Raw genomic sequence first — 20,604 nt, forward strand, 5'->3', positions numbered from 1 at the left:
TATAGACATCAGCAAGTAGAATTACATGGGTACCAAATTTGGTCTGTTTAAATATATGTAGCACCACCCCACCACAAAAAAATGATAATACTATGATCACAAATGACAGTAGAGATGCAAAATGGTAATTCTTTTGCAGATCTTTGTGACTGTTTACAAACGTTTCTCCGGAGATGTGCCAGGTGTGCATGTGGTTACAAGTTTCTTATTGTTTACTGCAGACTCCCTTCCTCAACGCTTTATTATGCCCTGTTTACTTCATCCACATCAAATCAGATAACGCTGCTAACTGAGTGTGTGTGTGTGTGGGGGGGGGGGTGCGTGTGTGTGTGTGTGTTAACTTCCTTTACACACACACACACACACACACACACACACACACACACACACACACACACTAGCGCAGCTAAGATACAGTACAGGTCTCACAAACCACACCATCAATGAGATCCAATCTCAATTTAACCTTTTCTCACTACAGTATTTCACACATGATGTCTGCCCTGGTTGCAAGACTCACAAACCCCACAGGATGTTTATTAGAAGCGTTCATTTGGTATGGCCACTGCTGGCACACGCGGAGAGAAAGCAGGTTGCCGAGTTACTGTTGTTTTTGTTGTTGATACCGCGCAACCTGTATCAATCTCGCTGTCCTCAGCTGTCTTTGTTTATTGCTGAAAATGTTCTTCACGGAAACAGTGACAGGTGCTTCATCAACCACACTTTCTCTTTCTGGCTGCCTACAAGTGACTAATAAATACTGAGTTGCACAGAAACAGGTCCAGGCTACACACTTGCTGCCTGCAGATTTTTTTATGAGATGTGAGGCTGAGAGAGAGCGTGCAGGAAGCCTGGGCTGAGCTTTAACAAACAACCTCTGAATCAATCAGCACCTAGACCACCACATATTTTGTTGTGGATATCTGCTTTATAAAAACAATTTTGTGGTGTGGTCCCAGTAAATCTAGTTGAAGTACATTACCAGCAGGTAAGCAAGCAAAGTGATCTTCGTTATGACGTTTTACAGCTAGTGGGAATCACAGAGACATAAAACATGAAACAAGGTAACATTTTCAAGCTAAGTCAGAGACTGTGGGGGTCTTGAAGTAGTAACCCCACAATGGTTTAGTTCACTTTATTTCCCCCACCCCAGTTGGCTTCTTTCAGACAGGCATCAGAACGAAATCCCCATCTGAATCGAATGAAATGGCAGAATGTTAATGACTTTCATCCTAATCCCCCCCCCCCCCCCCCCCCCCCCATTTGATATCTACAAAGACCTTGTTCCTTGTTCTTGATCCCAGAAGCAAAGCCCTATTTTTAGAAGAGAAATGGTTTCCAGTTGGCTCCAGAGGATCATGGGGGAAAACCCACACTGGAAACCACATTCCATGATATTTGTGTGGTGGAGTTTGGAAGGCTCTTATTTAACCAATGAAAAGCTAGGCTTGCTTGAACTGCTGATTGCTGTGTCCCACTGTTTGATCACAGGCACGCTACCATTGATTTCAATAAGCATCTTACAGCGTTTTCCTCTGACTTCCAAGAGAATGGTACGAAGGATCCCAACTGACGCAGTGTGCGGTAAAAACAAAGTTCTTTTTCATTTCTCGATCTGTGAAATAATGTTTCACGGGTTTTCCCGCATTGATCTGTCCAGATCTGTCCAGATGCAAAGTGGAATGGTAACCCTATACTCCCATATACCATGCCTATGTGAGCATGCATGCATTGAAATAGTACTGCAAGTTTCCAATGGTGCATAAGCTTAAGCTAAACAAAATTCCCTCCTCAAACCAATGCACATAAGTGGGAGGGGGGGGGGGAGGGGGGGGGGGGATGACAAAGCAACAAACACAACAAAATGAACTCCATACATGTTGGAAAAACACAATGACATTATGATTCGGAGTGGAATTAGCATCAAATAATTCACTCATGAGGAAATTACTCAAGACTTTGTCCCTTGTGAGTCGCTTAGCTCACTCTTAAACATGGCTACACAGCCACTCCAAACTCATAGATATCTGAGCTGTTTATATCTATCTATCTATCTATCTATATATATATATATATATATATATATATATGCAAAGCAAAACCGAAATCCAATCTTCTCTAGGGATCCCACACTACTTGTTTAAAAAACAGTAGTGTTATAAAACCCATTGTCCTTCCCAAAGTTCCACTTCCCTACCTTATCACAGGCAAAAAGCATAGTGAGAAATGGAAATTGCTTTCTTTTGTACACAACTTATCATTGTGATAATAATAATAATAATAATAATAATAATAATAATAATAATAATAATAATAATAATAATAATACGTTGGCTCTGAGTTGAAGTGGAACAACGACACACATGTAAATTGAGAAACGCTGATGTGCCCTCATCATACCCATAGTGAATCGGGGGCACAAGCTGCTAATCAAGTTTATTTCAGGTTTTTATAACTAAAGGACACTATTTTAAATAGACACACCTTATCAACTACTTAAGTTTTACTTATGTTTGGTGTTGACAAATCATACAAGTATGACAAACAGAGGTGATTACATGTCCACCCCCTCTGATCAAAGTGTGTAGACCTTCTGGAGCCTTTTCAGGCTAACAGGGCCAGCACACATGGGTGTGAGGTGACCGCTGTGATGCCTGACTACCTGGCAGACTTATCCAATTGGCAGACATATCCAATTGTGTAGCAGATACTGATCTCACAGCAGGGTCCAGGAATCAGAGAATCAACAGAGTAATGCTGTAACCACGATGGAAAAAAGAGGCACATATTCTTGAATTCTCTCACTCTGGGACATGGCATCTACTGTTAACTGCCTGACTGTTTTGTTTTTTAAACCAAAAGCAAGGTGAGGGCCTTTCATGTTTATAAAAAATTTAAAAAAACATAGATATATAGAGAAGTAAATGAATATATAAAAGAAGAAGATAAATGCATTTCCTGGCACGCTAATGTTGTTGAATATGCCTCCAAGTGGCTATTTATGTGAATTAGAGTTAGTATAAAGACAAGGGTTATGATTTTATATTTATTAAATCAACGAGTCAGTGCACACATTACAGAACATTGAAATTCCTGACACATTAGTTTGAGTTATTTTTCTCCAACCAAATACTCTTTTAACTTTTTATTGGAGTCACAGTGCTTTCAGGATTGTCAACACAGGCAAGACACTATGGCAGAAATGCATTGCAAACCATGATTTAAAAAGCCTCCATTCTGAAACCAATTAAATATATGTAACAGGACAGCACCTCAAGATAATCCTTCGGCGTTAATGTTAAAGTGTAACTGTTCTGTAATCAACGAGGCTCCATAAGATTCTGATTCCCTCTATTCCTTCCAAATGTTAAAGATTAAAAGATCTAGATGCTTACTAAAGGACAATGGGACTGCCTAACTCTACATGCTTTCAGACTTTTTTTTTTTCTTTTTGCTACCTGTTCATACAATTCATACCTCCTACAGAAGTAGGATTTTGGAAGGGACGATAATCATAGGACTGTCCCATGCACATATGCGTCTACCACAAAACAGAGTGGGATTTTAGTGATTTATTCTGACTCTGCACAGGACTGTAATTTACCTGCAGTACTTTCTTTAACAATGAACAGGCGGAATCAGCTCTACTCCCTGTCTTTACACTTCATAGTGCACTCTTGTTTCATTTAGGCATCTGTATTTTCCCCTGAATTGCTCATTCCCTGTGCCAGACACTCTGACACATACTTTTAGACCGACAGGTAAAACGGAGAACATTTGATTTAGAGTATCTCTGTCATCAATATGTCACATTTGAATTATAGTAATTAACTCACTGCAACAGTTGCACAATACTGAAAACAGAATGCTATTTTGCCCTGCAGACTCGCATACAAACTAAGCAAATAAAAACAAGAAAGCTTTTAACAGCCTCTGAACAGGCACAGATACTGCCACGCCAACACAGACACACAGGCGACCACACACAGACGGATACACAGGTGTAACGTTACTACTTCAGTTTAAGGAATAAGATAATATCACTGCGAAGGAACATTATGAAAACAGCCCACTTCCCTGCCTGGTGTTACCTCACATGCATCCAGCTATTCTGTAAACTGACAGCTGGGAGATCTCAGCAGCTGGTCCTGAGGGCTGTGAAAAGCTCTGTTCACACAGCAGTGCTATGATCCCAAGTGCAAACTGTGGCAGCCACTTTTGAACTTCACACTTCAGGATCAAGCTATTTCCTATTTCGCTCAGACTTCCGAATGTGCCGAGTTGAAACGTGAAAAAAAGGGAACCAAATGGGACAAGTATCCCAGTATAGTGCAAAGGCATGGGTTGGATGACATTGGACCAGGAGGTAGTCTACTGATTAAACAGAAGAGACTTACAACGTGCAGCACAACTGGGATTACGCTGCACTGCAGTGACATCTGTGAAGCAGACGTACTGGAAAACCTTCATTTGCAGGCAGTGGAGAGTGGCTGAAATCATAAAAGCTATTTAAAACACTGCAGCAATTTGCTTTGAACATGCACAGAATGGCACTTTCCTTTGCTGCGGCCAAACATTTCCAAGAAAAAAAAGTGCTTCTACAAGGAGCACATTAACATTTTGTAGAAAATGTGACTATTTTGAAATCGGAAGTAATCGCAAAACGCAAAGCTTCTGAACTACGCTAGAGCTCTAAACTTTAAGACTGGGTGAGGCAGCATGTACTTCTTGTTCACTTAGGGGCCAGGTTTCAACGTAAACACAAAGAACACCTTCCTCTGGAAGACTTGCTACAGACACTATCTTTTTATTATGTTTATTGGCATATTAAAACCACCTGTATGCTAAGGCCTCCCAATAATCATAAGGCAGTTTTGTCTATAAAAAAAAAAGCTATATAGTCTGATGCTAATAAAAATAATACTGTGGCAGCAGCACTGTGAAAATCACAGAATATTGCAACTGATGAGCAATAGTATATGCTTTAGTGCATTTCCTGTGCATGCAATAGGTCTGCATCCTTAGCGAAATGAAAACCTCTTGGTTGTGACCCCCAATCTTAGTATGACTAATCTTTAACTCAGGTGCAAAATTAAGTGTCTTGTGGAAGGTTGGGTGCTTACCTGGATGAGAAAATGTTTTTGCCTTGTGAAGTCTGTCATTTTAAAATATTTTAATAAACAAGTGCAACATTTTCATTTTTGATTTAGCTGTGCCTTAATTATTTAATCTTTTAATACGGTGGCAAGATAAATGAAACAGAAGGACATGCACAGTGCATCTTGCACCAATGCATCTGACAGCATGTATATTTTTGCAGAAGAATCGCTTTGACAAATCGTGTAATTCTATGCGTCGTGCAGGCAGTGGTTTTGAACAGAAGCAACCGCAAGGCATCTTTCTGGTTAATCCAGGTGATTCCCTGCTTGTGGTTCATTAACTCAGGCCTGAGAAATCTGCAGCTGGGAATAAATAGGGGTCCAGTCCTGTCTCTGAGGCAAACTATTTATGTGGTAGAAACAAAGGGAAATGTTTTCAACACCTAAGTGCCAGAACTATAGAATTACGCAGGTGTAACTGGGGACCCACACAAGCCAGCTATGGGTCAATGGCCACAAGCCACTCCATGTGCATTTAAAAAACAACAACAAAAAACAGCTTTACAAAAAAAACAATCAGAAAATAAAATAAAAATAATAAACAGCTATTTCCTAAAACATCTATGTGCCAGTATGGCAATAAATAAATAAATAAATAAATAAATAAATAATAAAGCCCATTATGCGCTAAAACTGTGATTTTGAGAGTCAACAAACTGCATTGGAATTGTTATTATTTGTGGCCATCAGTGTGGCTCAGACATTATGTTTAAGGAGGCATTAGAAAGAGAAAGTATGTCTTGCATTTGGTACATGCAATAAACCAGAGTGTCATTAACTAAAATGACCCATAACTGGCCTTTTTAACCCCTGAGAACCTTTAACAAGGTGCAATGTATACTCCTGCGTGTGAGACACACATCAGAGCAGGGACTTTAGATAGTAGCTGCTTGGGTCCCATTCTTATCATCTCTATTTGAATAGAACCCAGCTGACTTTGTCATTTCCTGCTGTCCCTTTTTTCACTTCCCCCTTTCCCAGTTACTATGCAGTACATTGGGAAACAACCCCCCATGTCATGTTTTATAAGGGTTAATTGAAATATAGGCTATTCTCCTAAACTGTCATGTCAAACTGTTTCTACATACTTTTTTGGTGTGAATTTTGGAGTGTTTGAAGGAAACATACCCTACAGAATGGAGAACAATCTCCCACAATATAAACAAGCATCTTTCCCTTTCCCATAGCAATCCAGAGAAAGCTGCTTATAATTATCAGGCTTGGGGAAGGTCAATTCAGATACTTTTAGCAGGTCTCTGAGGATTAAAAGGTCTAAGCCGGTCTGCCTGCCATTGTTTACCCACAGACTTAGGGTTGGTTTAACAAGTCAGTGTCAACAGTACTTCACAATGCGAAACAGGGACGTGTGGTCCGGGAAAGCGTAATCCATTTCTCTAAACATAACAGGGCCCTTGATCTAGAGAGATGACAAACACTCAAGGGTTAGCTAGCCTGGTGCAACAGTTAAACGACAAGGGATGAGTAATTTGACAAACATCCATAATTAAATGATTCCTCAACAACAAAACGAGGGAAATTCGAATACCACGCAGTTCTGCAAAAGTCCTTGTTTGTTTGGTCATCTACCCAGCAAGCACTGCTGAACTGGGATCCATTTTAGAGCCAGTTCCGGCTTGAAACAAGCTTGTGAACTGGGTGATCTGAGGGACAAGAAGGTGGGCTGAATATCCTCGCTGTCGGACTGCATTGCAGTAAGGGAGCTCATAGTGAAAACCCAAACCCCCAGAGCAGAAGCATCCACGCTCTCTTCAGCTCTTCTGTTACCTGGGGGTTGCTTGTCTTCATTCTCAAATTGTATAAGATTGCTTTCAGATAGGAAACATTGAGTTTGCTCTTTGGAACAAGTATGTTTTCTAGAACATAAAATAAAAAAACTAAAAACAAAAACAACATTTTATATATTCTTGCGGCTTTCCTAAGCAGACTTTCCGATCTGCTCTTGCAACTACAGCCGAACTGACTGATTTTCACCCCCCAGGCTGAGTAATTAAAGTGTTAAGTACAGCAGGTGGCAAAGGATCACCTGAATGGGTGTGAATGACCCGTCTCCCTCCCTCTCGGTGGGGGTGGGTCACTTTTTTCTTTATTTAACAATCACAGAGGCTCCTTGTGTCAACCTCATCCTTCAAGTTTTGGTCCTGATTATCTAAACATTCCCTTCTTTTAGACAGAGAGAGATAAAGGAGTCCTCCGCTCTCTAGGTGTAGACAACTCAGCCTGCTGGTCAAAAAAAACAAAAAAAACAGAGGAGCGGGAGACTCATTGAAATTATTGGTTGCTTTGAGCAAACAACTCATTGTGCTTCAGTAGTAAAACTCACAGAGTATGGTTAACAAAAATCTAAAGTGGTGCACTTGGCAATCTTCGTATTGAAATAACGAACAAGTTAAATAGACGGAATACTTTATTTCATAAACTGATATAAGACTTGGGTAATTTGTTTCACCAGTTCCAGCCAAGCATCACAAGAAATCTTAAAAACAAAAAAAATAAACAATTAAATACAAATCCTCTAGAATCTTATTTTTAATAAAAAAGTCTTTCAAGGTCTGTCGGATACATATCTGGTTGTATGTTATCCAACAGAGTTTGAGAAGATCCTCTGAATGGAGTGCATATTCCCCAGCCCTGTCCCTTTGTTCTGTGCTGATTAGATTGAGAGGGTAGCCCCCTTCTCTAGTCAAACCAGCCATGGGCATCTTCTTAATCCCTCAGGGGACGACTGGCAGGGATGAGAAGAGACCTCTAAACTCCCGGGCGGACACTTACCTCAACATTTCAACTTATTGAAAATGCTAACGAGCCGTGTACAGCAGCAACAAAAGTGCTATTATGAGAAGGCTTTTCTATTCTTTTTGCTTTGCAGATTTGCCTCTGACAAGTTTGAGGTATTTGTTGAGTCTGATGAATGCTAATCCTGTACATTTTAAACCCCTATCTGAAAACAAGAAGCATGCCAAACAATATGACAGAAGATATTTTTTTTTAGTTTCAGAATATGAACGTGATGCACAGCCAGTCTGTTCTGACTAGAACTTCATTTACCAGCCCTTTCTGCCTGTCGTTCTCCCTCTGATAACAGTTTTAATATATATGTGTTTATTGTTTCACATTAAAAATGCTCCATCAGAAGAAGCTCATTACCTTAGATTTAAATTATTTTTATATTTTTTTTACACATTTCTTAAGTTGCTAGCTAGCACTGTAGCGATATGCAGGAATGCTTATTTAAATTACTAATTTAAGGGTACTCAAACTACCTTTCAGTAATATGCATGACAATAAGGTTAAAGGGAATTAAATCCTAAATGTGATTTAAAAACACAACAGTCAAATAGACAGCATTTTATACTAAGAAATCTGTCTCTGTAACTGTCTCTGTAACTATAAATGTCCATATACTGTATCTTGGAGATTTTTTTTAAGATAATGTATTTAGTTAAATTAATTCACTTTTAAATAGCAATGACCTTAAATGACAATCACACTTTCTTATATTTTTTGCAGTTAATATACAAGTGGCATAATCACAAAAATAAATCTTGTAAAGTTACTTGTTTGTCTGCTATAGACAGAAGATTTAATCTGACAACTTACATGCTGTTTTTACATGAAAGTACATGGAAGGAAGTACAGTTAAAATCTGAATATTCAAAATATTGGGTATTATTCTTTAAGGACGTTATTTTTACAACGACGGAATAATAATAATAATAATAATAATAATAATAATAATAATAATAATAATAATAATTAAACAATGATAGGTTTGCTCATTGGAAATATCCAAGTTCCCTGTAAACACTGCTGATACATGAATGAAATACCTTTCAAACCACTGGGATTTCTCTCCTAGACACCCATCCCTTCTGCTTGAATCTCTCTACACTTCCCTTTAATGTAGAGGGTATTAAGTAAAGCTGCTTATTAATTACAAAGAAACACCAGCAAAGCAAGCAGCATCCAAAGACAGAACACACAAGAACAGTCTACTTTACCCTCATGATTAGAAGCATTCGAGTATCTGTACACCTTGTTTGAACAATTCTTCTTCACATACTCAATTTACACTGCTCCCATATGCACCAAGTTACCAACCAAGCTTCTATAACCTTGCAATCTAAACACATTCTTACAACATAATAATATTGTAGTACCTCTTTAATATTCATTGGAATATATATATATATATATATATATATATATATATATATATATATATATATATATATATATATATATATATAATAAACTTTTAACTTTGTGTCCAGCATCCAGATGTAAGTCAATGCTATTTAAGAACTGAATGAAAACATTTTATCTATCTATCTATCTATCTCTATATATGTATGTATATATATATATATATATATATATATATATATATATATATATATATATATATATATATATATATATATATATATATATATATATTAGCTCAAAGAGCCAACTGCCCAATATATATATAATTATAAATGATTAATAAGATATTTAAGGTAACAAACCTCTGAGTGGTTGTATTGTTCTTCTCTGGTATACATTTCTCTAATCGAATGAACTTCAGTTGTATTAATTTAAAGAACATAAAAACCTCCTAGTGGCTTGTAGCAGGAACCAATTAGTCCTTTATAGCTTTCTTTATAGTGGGCTGGGTATATATTTCCTTTCACATTGTACACCTTTCATCGCCATTTTGCCGTACAAAAATAAACAGCTTTCAACAGGAACAAACCCCCCTCTTCTTTACATTTGAACACACTGTGGTATATTAGGACCATTTTAGAAAGGTTTTCAGTTCAGAAAATCTAATATTCCTCAAACAGACGCAATGAGATTGCCAATCCTCGTTTGTGATTACAGTACTGTGTGTAAGGTCTAGTGTGGTATTATGTAATATAATTTGCTGTCTTGCTTGCACTGTGATTGTTTGTATTTACTAGTGCTGATAAATACGAGGCAATCAATTAGTTCCTGGAGATGTTACATAGAACCACTTTGACATCCAGACAGTAAAATAATAAAATGCATCCACTGTATTTGTGTTTTGTACCAGGATGTTAGACTCTGTTTACAGTGTTCTTCCAAGGGAGCACTGTGTAGTTACACAATGATACGATTAAAGGGGCAGAATTAGTAAATCACGAGTGGAACGCATTAGAACCATGGTAACGCTGCCTGTCCTTCAGAAAGAACATCAGTGGAACTTTACAACATGTGCGATAATACTGAGCTTCTGGGAGTAGTCATTTCCACTTTTCAAGTCTTATTAGTTGCAAACAATATTCACCTTTTGACTGTTTAACATCTAATATTTCAAGGATATTTTGTAAATATATAACCACAGTAATGAAATTTTGTTGAAATAAACGCAGCAGCAATCGGTATGACTCTCTGTGTTTTAGGGTCTGATTGCAGTATACAGCTCCACAATGTCAATGTGCCCGGGTGATGTAGGCCCAACATCCGGCAACAATACAACCCTTAGCCCTTGCTAATAATGCTACAGTTTCAGCAGTGGAAAGTTTTTATTTTCATGTAAAATATTACCACTATAGTTGAAAGCGAAGTACTTTTGTAGTTGGTTGGTCAAAGAATGATGTGCTTGATTTATGGCTAATCACTGCACGAGAAAATGCAGTGCACTTTAATAATATAGCTGGACAAGAAGAGCAAATCTCAGGTAAAATAATCTACTTCTCACCCCATAGAGAAAGTTGTTTGTTTTACCTTGACTAAGCCTTAGTAGTAGTAAAGTCTCATTCTCTAAACAAAGCAAGTTTATGAAAAAACGCTACCATGTGAACCAGACAATGTGTATTTAAATCCATTCAACGCTTTAATGTATTAGGTTCAGGTCTAAATGATGTGAATGGATTTTGTTTTTTAGGCTGATATATACAGTAACTGTCACACCTTATAGATAAGCCGATCTTAAACATATGTTAAAATGTACCACCAAAACAGCACTTGCATCCATTCAAACCAATTCAATGCAGCAAATAAAATGCAACTTTGTTTTTCTTTTTTTTGCAAGTCACAAAAGCTTATTCAGCTCTGTGGGGGGGGGGGGACCTTAAATACACATTTTAACAAGAATTCCCTCTGAAAATCTTCCTTTTTTCAGTACTGAAAATAGTATATGGGAAAACAGACAGACTCACCGATGGAGACATAGGTCCATTCTGAAGGTACGGATCAGGCAGCATCAGGAACGGATATCCAGAATACGCAGGTCCTTTATACATTCCCCCATCTTGACGTTTTGACACTTTAGAAATACAACAGAAAGTCAACATATGTACAATAATGCGCTTAAAAAATGGACCTTAAGAACAATTTGTTGCATTTGACTATATGTCATATTATTTTAATGTTAAACATGCGTTATCATTTTTATTTTTACTGGCGACATCTGTGTGTTTCACATCCATTGGCACATACCTGTTTATTAAAAGTAAAACATGCGCGCACACACACACACAAAACAGCCGCTCTGGTGCTCTTGTTTCGAGGTGTATTTGGCTCCTAACCTGGGAAAGTTAAACAAGGTGTACTCAACAAGTCAAGTGTCTCCCTGTCACTCAGAGGGCGGAACCACATTTAATAAACTGTGCTCTGTGTGGTACTGAGCGGGCCAGAACAAAGCATTCTCCTTCCCTCTGGCACTGCAGAACACCACTAACTTCTGCTTGGTTAGTTGCTTTTTATTAGTATGTCTTTTGTTTTGGTCTTTCTCTATGTAGCACTGTTTGTGGTTTATTTGTACCAGTTGTGGTGGTGGATTTTCAGCGCACACTCCTATTTATATAAAATGATAGAGCTTAGTAGGTGAAAATAAAAAAAATGTACAATTTAAGAAAATAGCAGTCATTGCAGCTATGCGTATCTGTTAATCACGGTGGAAAGATTGAAAACAGAGTTCCTTTATCATGACAAGACCACTGACCGCCACCCCCCCTCCAGACATCCCATTGAACCCTAGAGTAAAGCATTTGATCTAATATTGCTAGACTGTGTATCCTAGCACCATGTCTATCCTAGTATACACTATGAATCAAATGCAAGAACAATTGTGAAAAAGCATTAACATTTAGTAGTAGTAGTAATAATAATAATAATAATAATAATAATAATAATAATAATAATAACAACAACTAAATAGTTCGAGTAATCTAAATGGCTTTAATATTTTTCAATTTAAATTCTTAATCAAATAAATTCCTTTTCACAAGTCCACGGCAATACCTGGGTATACAGTACTTAGGCATGCTAACCCTTTCTAGTTTTAGTCACATGTGACCTTAAAGTCTTGATTTTAAATCATTTGTTATTCCCAAATGTTTACTTGACAATATCAGTATTCATAATCGTGTAGCCGGGTTGCAGCGACGCTGGCCCGCTGGAAAGCGAGTCCTGAAAACCACTGCATTTACCGAAGCCTACTGTATGTGTGTGATACGCATCCTAACAACATCTGTATGAAAGAAAAGTGTTGCAGACTCACGGTCTTCCAGGTGATCCCGGGCAAGTTTGTCTGTGTAGGCTCTCTCTTCTTCTGCATGTGCACGCCGGATTGCCTGTGAAATCCGGGCGGATAATAAAACTTTTTTTTTTTTTTTTTTAAAGAAAACATCGGTACAAACTTTAACAAGGAAGAGAGATGAAAGAAGGCAATCTCATCATATTAAAAACGATAACAGCGCAGAAATGATTCCTCACCCCATGGTCCGCTACAGCACCGGCATTCTGACTGATCTCAGATTCATTCACCAAAGAAGACTTAAGATCTGCCAAGTCCCTCTCGGTTAACGCGTTTTCTTGGATTTTTTCCTCTTGCTCCCCTTCATCTTTGAAGGCAATCATTTCATCGTTAGCTCCCAGATCATCGCCTCCACCACTATTTAACTGTGGCATTTTTGCTAAGAAACAAATACAATAGTTTGCTTTTGAAGAAAGCCTGACACCGAAACTTTGGGTCTTTTTTCTCTTAATGCACACAGATCAGGCAAATGAAAAAAATAAAATAACAAAATAAAGAAAAACAAAACTAAAGTTGTTAAGCTCAGAAGTGGCTCCGCACAGTGAAAGTAACGCAGCACAGCAGCAACAAATAATACATTTGCGCTGCGAGACAAGGCGAGAGCTCCAAACATCAAAGAGCACCGCCTGGTGATTGACAGATTCAATGACTTTGTTGGGGGTTGTACAATTGTTCCAGCAAAGGTTCTGCTCTTAAAGAGACACCGCTTCTTTTTTCAGTTTTTTTTTTTGCTCGTAGTTGGTAATATTCATGAGTTTAAAAACTTCCAAGAAGTATGCAAACCGCTAATGCTGGATTTGTGAATTGCAACAACAAATTAAGAGTCCTGGACCCGTTTTGAAATAGTTTTTGGTTCAAAGTTGCAGATTTTGCAGTTTTAAAAAAGGTAACATGTGCAGTCTATCAATGTGTTGGATTCAATTTAACTCAGAAGGCTCTTTGACACTATGACAACACTCCATTTGATTATTATTATTATTTTATAGATTGCATCAATCTCAAACCGAAAAAAAATAGATATATTTTATTTATTTATTCTGCTTGCCTTTAACATTAACGTTAGTCTTGCAGAACTCGAGTCTTTCAATTGTTATTTTTTTAATATTATCATCATTATTATTATTTTTATAATATCTTTACATGTAAATAGTGGAGAACAGGCACAAAAGGGCACATTTACATTGTGTTCACATTATAAAGCTGACGTCTGTTGGCCAGCACATTTACACTGTTATTACAGGCCAATGCTGACTTCAAAGAAAGGTTACAACGTTCGTGCGTGAGTGCGTGGAGGACCATCCCCTCTACCCTTTCTTTGACCACTCCTGAGCCATTGAAACAAAACATGCCGTAACAAAACATTATCATCAACAACAACAATAATAATAATAATAATAATAATAATAATAATAATAATAATAATAATAATAATAATTAGTTGCTTTTAATTGAATACTGTTTTAAATAGCCCACTGGTTATGTTGTCAGCCTTTAGTATTTTACAATTTGAGTTCTGTCCTTAAATTCGTTCTGTGTTTGTTTGAGACCCAGAGGCTGGCTGTCTAAAGTGATCAGCAATGGTGGTTTCTATTCTAGTCGACATTGCTGTGAGTTTCCATTTAGAAACGGTTTTGCTCTTTCGTATTGTGACATTGTATCTGGCATTCGGTTGCCCTGAATTAAAAATGACAAGTCACAGCTGGTAAATAAAATGAAATGCAAACAGAAAATGTGTCGAATATTTGCATACAGCTGAATATGTATACACTATCGTTTCATGCATATCAATACAAGATTACAGCTAGGACATGAATATATGCAAATCTAAATTATAAATGAGTTGTTTAAACTGCTTGTTGATTCGTATTCATTAAATATAGACAGCTGTTTACCCATGTTCGTTCTTTCTTTCTTTCTTTCTTTCTTTCTTTCTTTCTTTCTTTCTTTCTTTCTTTCGATCGTCTTCAGTTTATATTATTATCATACATATTTGCGAATGTGTTGGCCAACTTTTTCTTTTCTTTTTCTGGTGTTTAGTTATTTAATTGAGTTATTTTAATGTATTAATTTCTATTATCTGAGTCTGACTGGATCGTCTGTTTCGACTGCATGACTCATTCTTTCACTCAGCCTTATGTCTTTATCTCTTATCTGTTTCAGTAATTGCAGACATGACGTAAGATTTCAGTAAATTATTACTTTCTGTTTTGCCTTAGGGACAGGAAACTCAAAAAATAACCTTTTCAGATGCCGCCAACACCAGCAACTACTTATTTGGAATCAAGTGTATTTAATGGGCACCATTCCCACTGGCAAGCGTTTTAAAGAATGGTTATATTGCAGAATAATGGCGACACAGGTAGCTTTAAACACAGACTCTGCTCTTTTCAATGGGAACAATTCAAACTACATATTTATCATAACCATACTCTACAGAATATGTTTTTTTTTTCAATAAATGTCTGAATTTATGGGAATAAATATTGTAAACTGTCAAATTTTACTGTAATAGTTACAACTTACTGTAAAACTGCTGCATTTCATGTAGTTTTACATTTCTGTAAAATAAAAAAATAATATTTTTTCGCAAATTATATATACAGTATAATCATAATGATATTTATCAGAAATGTCCTCAATCATCAGATATTACCAGACTAATTGTGTTTTATTATAAACAAAAAAAATTACAATAAGTTATACAACTACTGGTATTTAAAAAAAAAAAGAAAAAGATTAACAATCATTTTTTTCTGCCATGAGAGATGCTGAAGAAACTATCACAAACTAGTGTCCATCATAAAGTGAAAGGTAAGTGATGCTTTGAATGAATAGATTACATATAATAAAAAAAATAAAAAAATATTAACAAATATATGCACACCCTGTACATACAGCCATAGACAAAGTTATTATTTTTTTATACATATCTTGTAATGCTTATTATGGTATTCCTGCTATTCAAAAGCTTACAAAAATAACAATCCACACACTAGAAGTTTATTCTGTTAACTCAGGTTACAATACAAGAGTTTTCTACAAAACAAAGTGACTTATTTGAATGTATTTGCTCTTTTAAAGCTGTGCTTTTGATAAATACTGTATTTCTCCCACAGCCCCCTTCTGAATGTTCTTGAACAGTACTGTACACAGTGTTTCTCATATTAGCCACATGGTTACAGCAATGCTTTCAAGAATTCCTAATTACATACAAGTGACTACTTAATTAATATATATATATATATATATATATATATATATATATATATATATATATATATATAAATAAGTATATATATATATACACATTCCAGCCCTAATAATAATTTAAACAAACTCTTCAAAACAAGAAAAGCTATTTGTAAAACAATATTTATAAAAAGAAAAATAACTTGGGAGTGAAAGATAATCTCATTATTTTTATGAGTTTATATACAGTACCATGTCAACCTCAGATTAAACAGATAATTGATCCCATATTCTGTCTGACTGGCTCAAATAACTATAAGACAGGGCTAAACCATTATCACTATATATAGTGGGGCTTTAAAATATCCAGGAGTGTATTTATTTCATGATAACTTACTCCTGTGGTTATATTATGGCTGATATACAATGACAATGCCAGTATACAATATTGCTGTTACCTATAATTGCTACAATAAACACTGCTAACAGTTCAGTTAGAGTATATGTTTTGACAATAATGTTTCAGTTCCTTTTTTTCCTGGGCTATCCTGCAATTTATTGAAGTTAACAATGTATTATTATAACTTTAGAATGTCATTTAGCCTTGACTGTTACCAGAGGCAAGGCAGTTGAGTAGTATTATTTATTTAGTGAACCACATGTGTACGAGATGGAAATGTAACCCTTAGAATATTGGGGTTACAAAAAAATGACTTATTTTTCTCTGAATAAATATCCAGCCAAACCAAATATAATACCAATCAGCCCCATTTTACAGTTTAAAATGACCTTCCAGATGCACATTATATTAAGTAGTTATAGAACTACTCCATTGATGTTCATTGATTGTTATTTATACCACAGTGTACCAAAAGGGTGGCTGAATAGAAAATCAAAACTCAGTTACGTTCAAAATATTTCTTTAAAGCATCTCATTTTTTTTTTTATCTTTTGACACATTTTTCAAAGTTTCTGTTTTATGCTAATGCTAAATCGACATGTCTCCCCTGCATGTGTCTGCTGCAGGAGAATTGTGACTGAAGGTCTTCTCACTGAAAAACCCAAGCTATTCTCTGAGAGAGCTGAGCCACATGTGCGGTGAGACTCTGCATTTCATATAATGACATGCCCTGTCTTTTAAATAAACTCCATGCACTCTAAAGGAGAAAACTAATTAAATCATATCCTCTCATTGAGGTTTGCCCACATTGAAGGAAATAGCTCCTAACTCAAGCCTTTCAAACATGTTTTATTGCACATTTCCTCAGACAGCAAACTGTTTTGCTGGAGCAATACCAGGAATACCACGCAGAAGTAAAGCAGAGGAATATGTGTATACTGTATATTTATTACAAATAAATGCTAAAAGGGGAGGAGCACTATTTAAGTGGAAAAGATGTATGAATCTGATAAGAATTTGGATATGTGGGGCTTATTAAAATAAGTTCAATCATTGTACCAGAGCAACAATACATTTTGATTCTCTGTATGTTTTTTGATTGTATTTTGATTCCAGGATTGGTACTCAAAAATGATATTTTTGATACATTGTATTTTGAACATGGAAGAAATGACAGGCGAAGTCACCTGGCACCATACTTATTGAAAGAAGAATGTCTAGGAAGTCCCCATGGTTGTAAATCTCATCCCCAATACATGTTTTTAAACAGGGGCTGATAGTTAGGGCAGGCACACCTATGAACAGGAGCATGTCACAACTGGTTATTATAGGACATCAAAGCCGTAATGTTTGCTCTTCTTTTTAAATACAGTAAAAGCTGTTATAGACTTCCAGACCCATGCAATCCAACTTTAACATTCCCATTGTCATTCAAATGCTGTCCTTTAACATATGACAATATCTGTTAACACCTTTAAAGCATGTTTACAGATGCCTAGCAAGGGATACTTAAAATAAAGTATTGGAATAATAGCATTAGGAATTCCTAAACGAGATTGGGGGTGATATACCCTGAGAGGACAGAGAGTTTATCTTGCCTAGTGATGTTAGGAACAGGACCTGCTGAGCTGCACTGTTTGCCTGTGTCACTGGAGTAGAATGGTTCCACTATTCCAAACAGTACTGGAAGTCAAGTCCTCATTGGAACCTATAGCAGCAACTGCACTGTGTGGGTCTCACACTCAGAATGGCAACGACGAAGCAGTCTAAAGGTTTGAACCACAACAGGTTTAATGGCTTATAGTATAGTGCATATACAGTTGGGGCCTTTTATTACAATCCTGGTTGTCTCTGAAGTCGTTTTTTACTTGACATGTTCATATAAGAATAAAGCCAGTGTGCTTTATTTCCAGAATGCTGAACCAATGCAATGGTGTTGAGAAGCTCCCTGTGTGGTTTGTTCACAAACACATAGAGAAGCTCATGAGTAGGCCCGTGAGCCTATCAGAGCTGGCTCTCCTTCAGCTGCAGCTCATTTTGTACTTCTTGATACTAATTGTATCCTATGTGGGTTTGCATGAGAAGAAAGCCTTTAACTGAGATTATTCTGCCCTCCCAGATGGAGATTAAACCTTGGCAATACATTGAAAACCTGTTGTAATCTGTGATCCAGGAAACAAAGGTCCTCGTTAATGCAGAGACTGCAAGAGCCTTTGAAGTTGAGCCAAGTCATTCACTCCTAGCTCCTTCTACACAAAAAAAAATTCACAAAAACATCATCTCTCCTTCCTTTGCCTCAGGCAACTGCGGTTAAGTGTGCTTGCTATTTTTAAAGACACGCTATGTTGAAAACATGCTGTATTCAAAAGGGTGCGGTGCGTTGCAGGTTAATTCAGTAGGAAGAACAGTGTTTGTCTAGTCTAGTGTGCATTTTTACCATTCAACGAGCTGCTTTTATGTTCAACTAAATCTCGTCATAGTTTGTGTGTGTGTGTGTGTGTGTTGAATGCAAGATGAAATGATGCATGTTGTTTTTTAATTGCTGCTCTTGTTTTGCATGTACACAAAGCCAGGTACAACCCTCCCACAGAGACCCCTGCTGGAGAGGTAGGGGATTGATAGATGAGTGTCTTCTTGCCAGCAGTAGCACTAACCATCACATCTATTTCATTTTATTTTTGACGTGTATGGGTGGAAATCCACACTGTTCACTAAAAAAATAACTCTAAATGTCATTTTTAATTCAATACAATAATCTTTTTTGAAAACTCCTTTAGCACTTGGTTGCTCATGTTTTTAACTTTTACCAGGTGTCTGGAACAAGTTCAACTTGATATGAATAAAGCTCATCCTGCTAGGAGGGGTACAGATGAGCTCAGTTGCTTAGGTTTGGCGGGTGAAGAAAAGCGCTTGGCAGCACCAGGATCGGAGGTCACAGGTTAATCTTCAGTCCTCCTGATCTGTGAGTGGGATGCAGTTCAGACTGACTTGAAAAACATATGATACAAAAATAGTTAAATATAAAAAAATAAATATGTCTTGGATTTTGTTTTTTCACTGCATGTCTTTGATCATTCATCAGACATTTAGATTATTTTATTGACGGTCTTTGAAGGCGCAATAAAAATCTAAGTTGGTTGCATTTGTGTTTGCTGTTGGAACTAAATTGAATAATAACTCCCTTTGAAATATTAAAGTAATTTTACTTTAAGGTTTTTGAAAGATGTTTGTATTTCTCTTTTGACTGTATCAGTTGTGTTTTGAGTTATCCAATAGAAATCTAGTTGAGAGCGTGCATTAATAGGCATTGATTCATTACTTTCTAATCTTTCTGGACCCCTCACAGACTTTCTGCCAGCTTTCCCCCCTCCCTTCCTCCTCCTCCTCCTCCTCCTCCTCCTCCTCCTCCTCCTCTCCCAGCCAGCCCCTGTGTTTACTACAGTCAGTTCAGAGGAATACCAGGCAGCATCTCCACAGAACAAGAGGCTCTGTCTGAGAAAGAATAATCATCAGAGCCGATCCAAAACAAATGAACAAACAGCCAGATAAAAAACATCTTTGATAAACCGAACATCGCTGACCCGTTAAGTGTTGGTGTGTAGAGTAAATAATTAATAAGGACTGTTTGTATTAAAACAACATAGTGATAGCCAATTAGATTAAAACATTTGTAGAAGCACTGCCGTAAAACCTGCATTAAAGTTCAGTTAAACTAAGCGATCGTCCGATCTTATTAACAGGAATCCCAGATCATGTTTCTGGTTAGCAATACAAGTAAAAACACTTTGATGAGTAGTCATTTGTCTTCAGCAGCCAATTGAGTTCTGTCCCCTTTTCTGTCTGACTGACTCAGTGATGTCAGCAATTGTCTCAAGGGGGTTGTGTCCCCCTTCTGGTGGACTAGGATCTATTTTTCTACAAAAGTCCACAACAATCCACTTTGGGCTGCTTTGAAATAGCAAGACCCTCAGCATTAAGAATTAAGCACAATTTAGTAGGAAGCTGTTTTAAAGTTTAATGCTGCCAAAAAGTGTTTAAAAATTCCTTCATGTTTTCAGGATCCATTAAGGCCATTGGATCAGGGTCAGTGCAAATAACATATTCATTGTATTTAAATTAAAGTTATTAAAGTGTGTTAATTGACATTGTGGAATGCTAATTCTTCAGATGTATAATATTAAGTTGAGGCATTGGGTTTGGAACAATCATGTTTATCATCATAAAGTTTAGATCAATTAACATTGCTATAAATAAGCATCAAAAGTCTCAGGATCTTTCTATACAATCAAGCC

The 20,604-nt window shown here is 36.8% G+C and overlaps 1 protein-coding gene across 15 annotated transcripts in view; it reads right to left on the reverse strand.

Moving 5' to 3' along the window:
• The window catches only part of LOC131699477 (transcription factor 7-like 2), a 47,266-nt gene extending 33,917 nt beyond the window's left edge, over positions 1 to 13,349 (reverse strand). For 6 of the 15 annotated variants that reach the window (XM_058996343.1, XM_058996342.1, XM_058996340.1 and 3 more), the window contains exons 1-3: positions 12,903 to 13,347; positions 12,688 to 12,760; positions 11,345 to 11,451 (exon numbers count right to left, since the gene is read on the reverse strand). In XM_058996343.1, the coding sequence (XP_058852326.1) occupies positions 11,345 to 11,451; positions 12,688 to 12,760; positions 12,903 to 13,097 (375 nt within the window). In that variant the 5' untranslated portion in view covers positions 13,098 to 13,347. Of the gene's footprint in view, positions 1 to 11,344; positions 11,452 to 12,687; positions 12,761 to 12,902 lie in introns of all 15 variants that reach the window. The other 9 variants (XM_058996349.1, XM_058996351.1, XM_058996346.1 and 6 more) reach the window with 4 other exon arrangements.
• Between the last annotated feature and the right edge of the window lie 7,255 nt (positions 13,350 to 20,604).

This window comes from Acipenser ruthenus, chromosome 22, assembly GCF_902713425.1.
Source record: "Acipenser ruthenus chromosome 22, fAciRut3.2 maternal haplotype, whole genome shotgun sequence".
NCBI lineage: Eukaryota > Metazoa > Chordata > Actinopteri > Acipenseriformes > Acipenseridae > Acipenser > Acipenser ruthenus.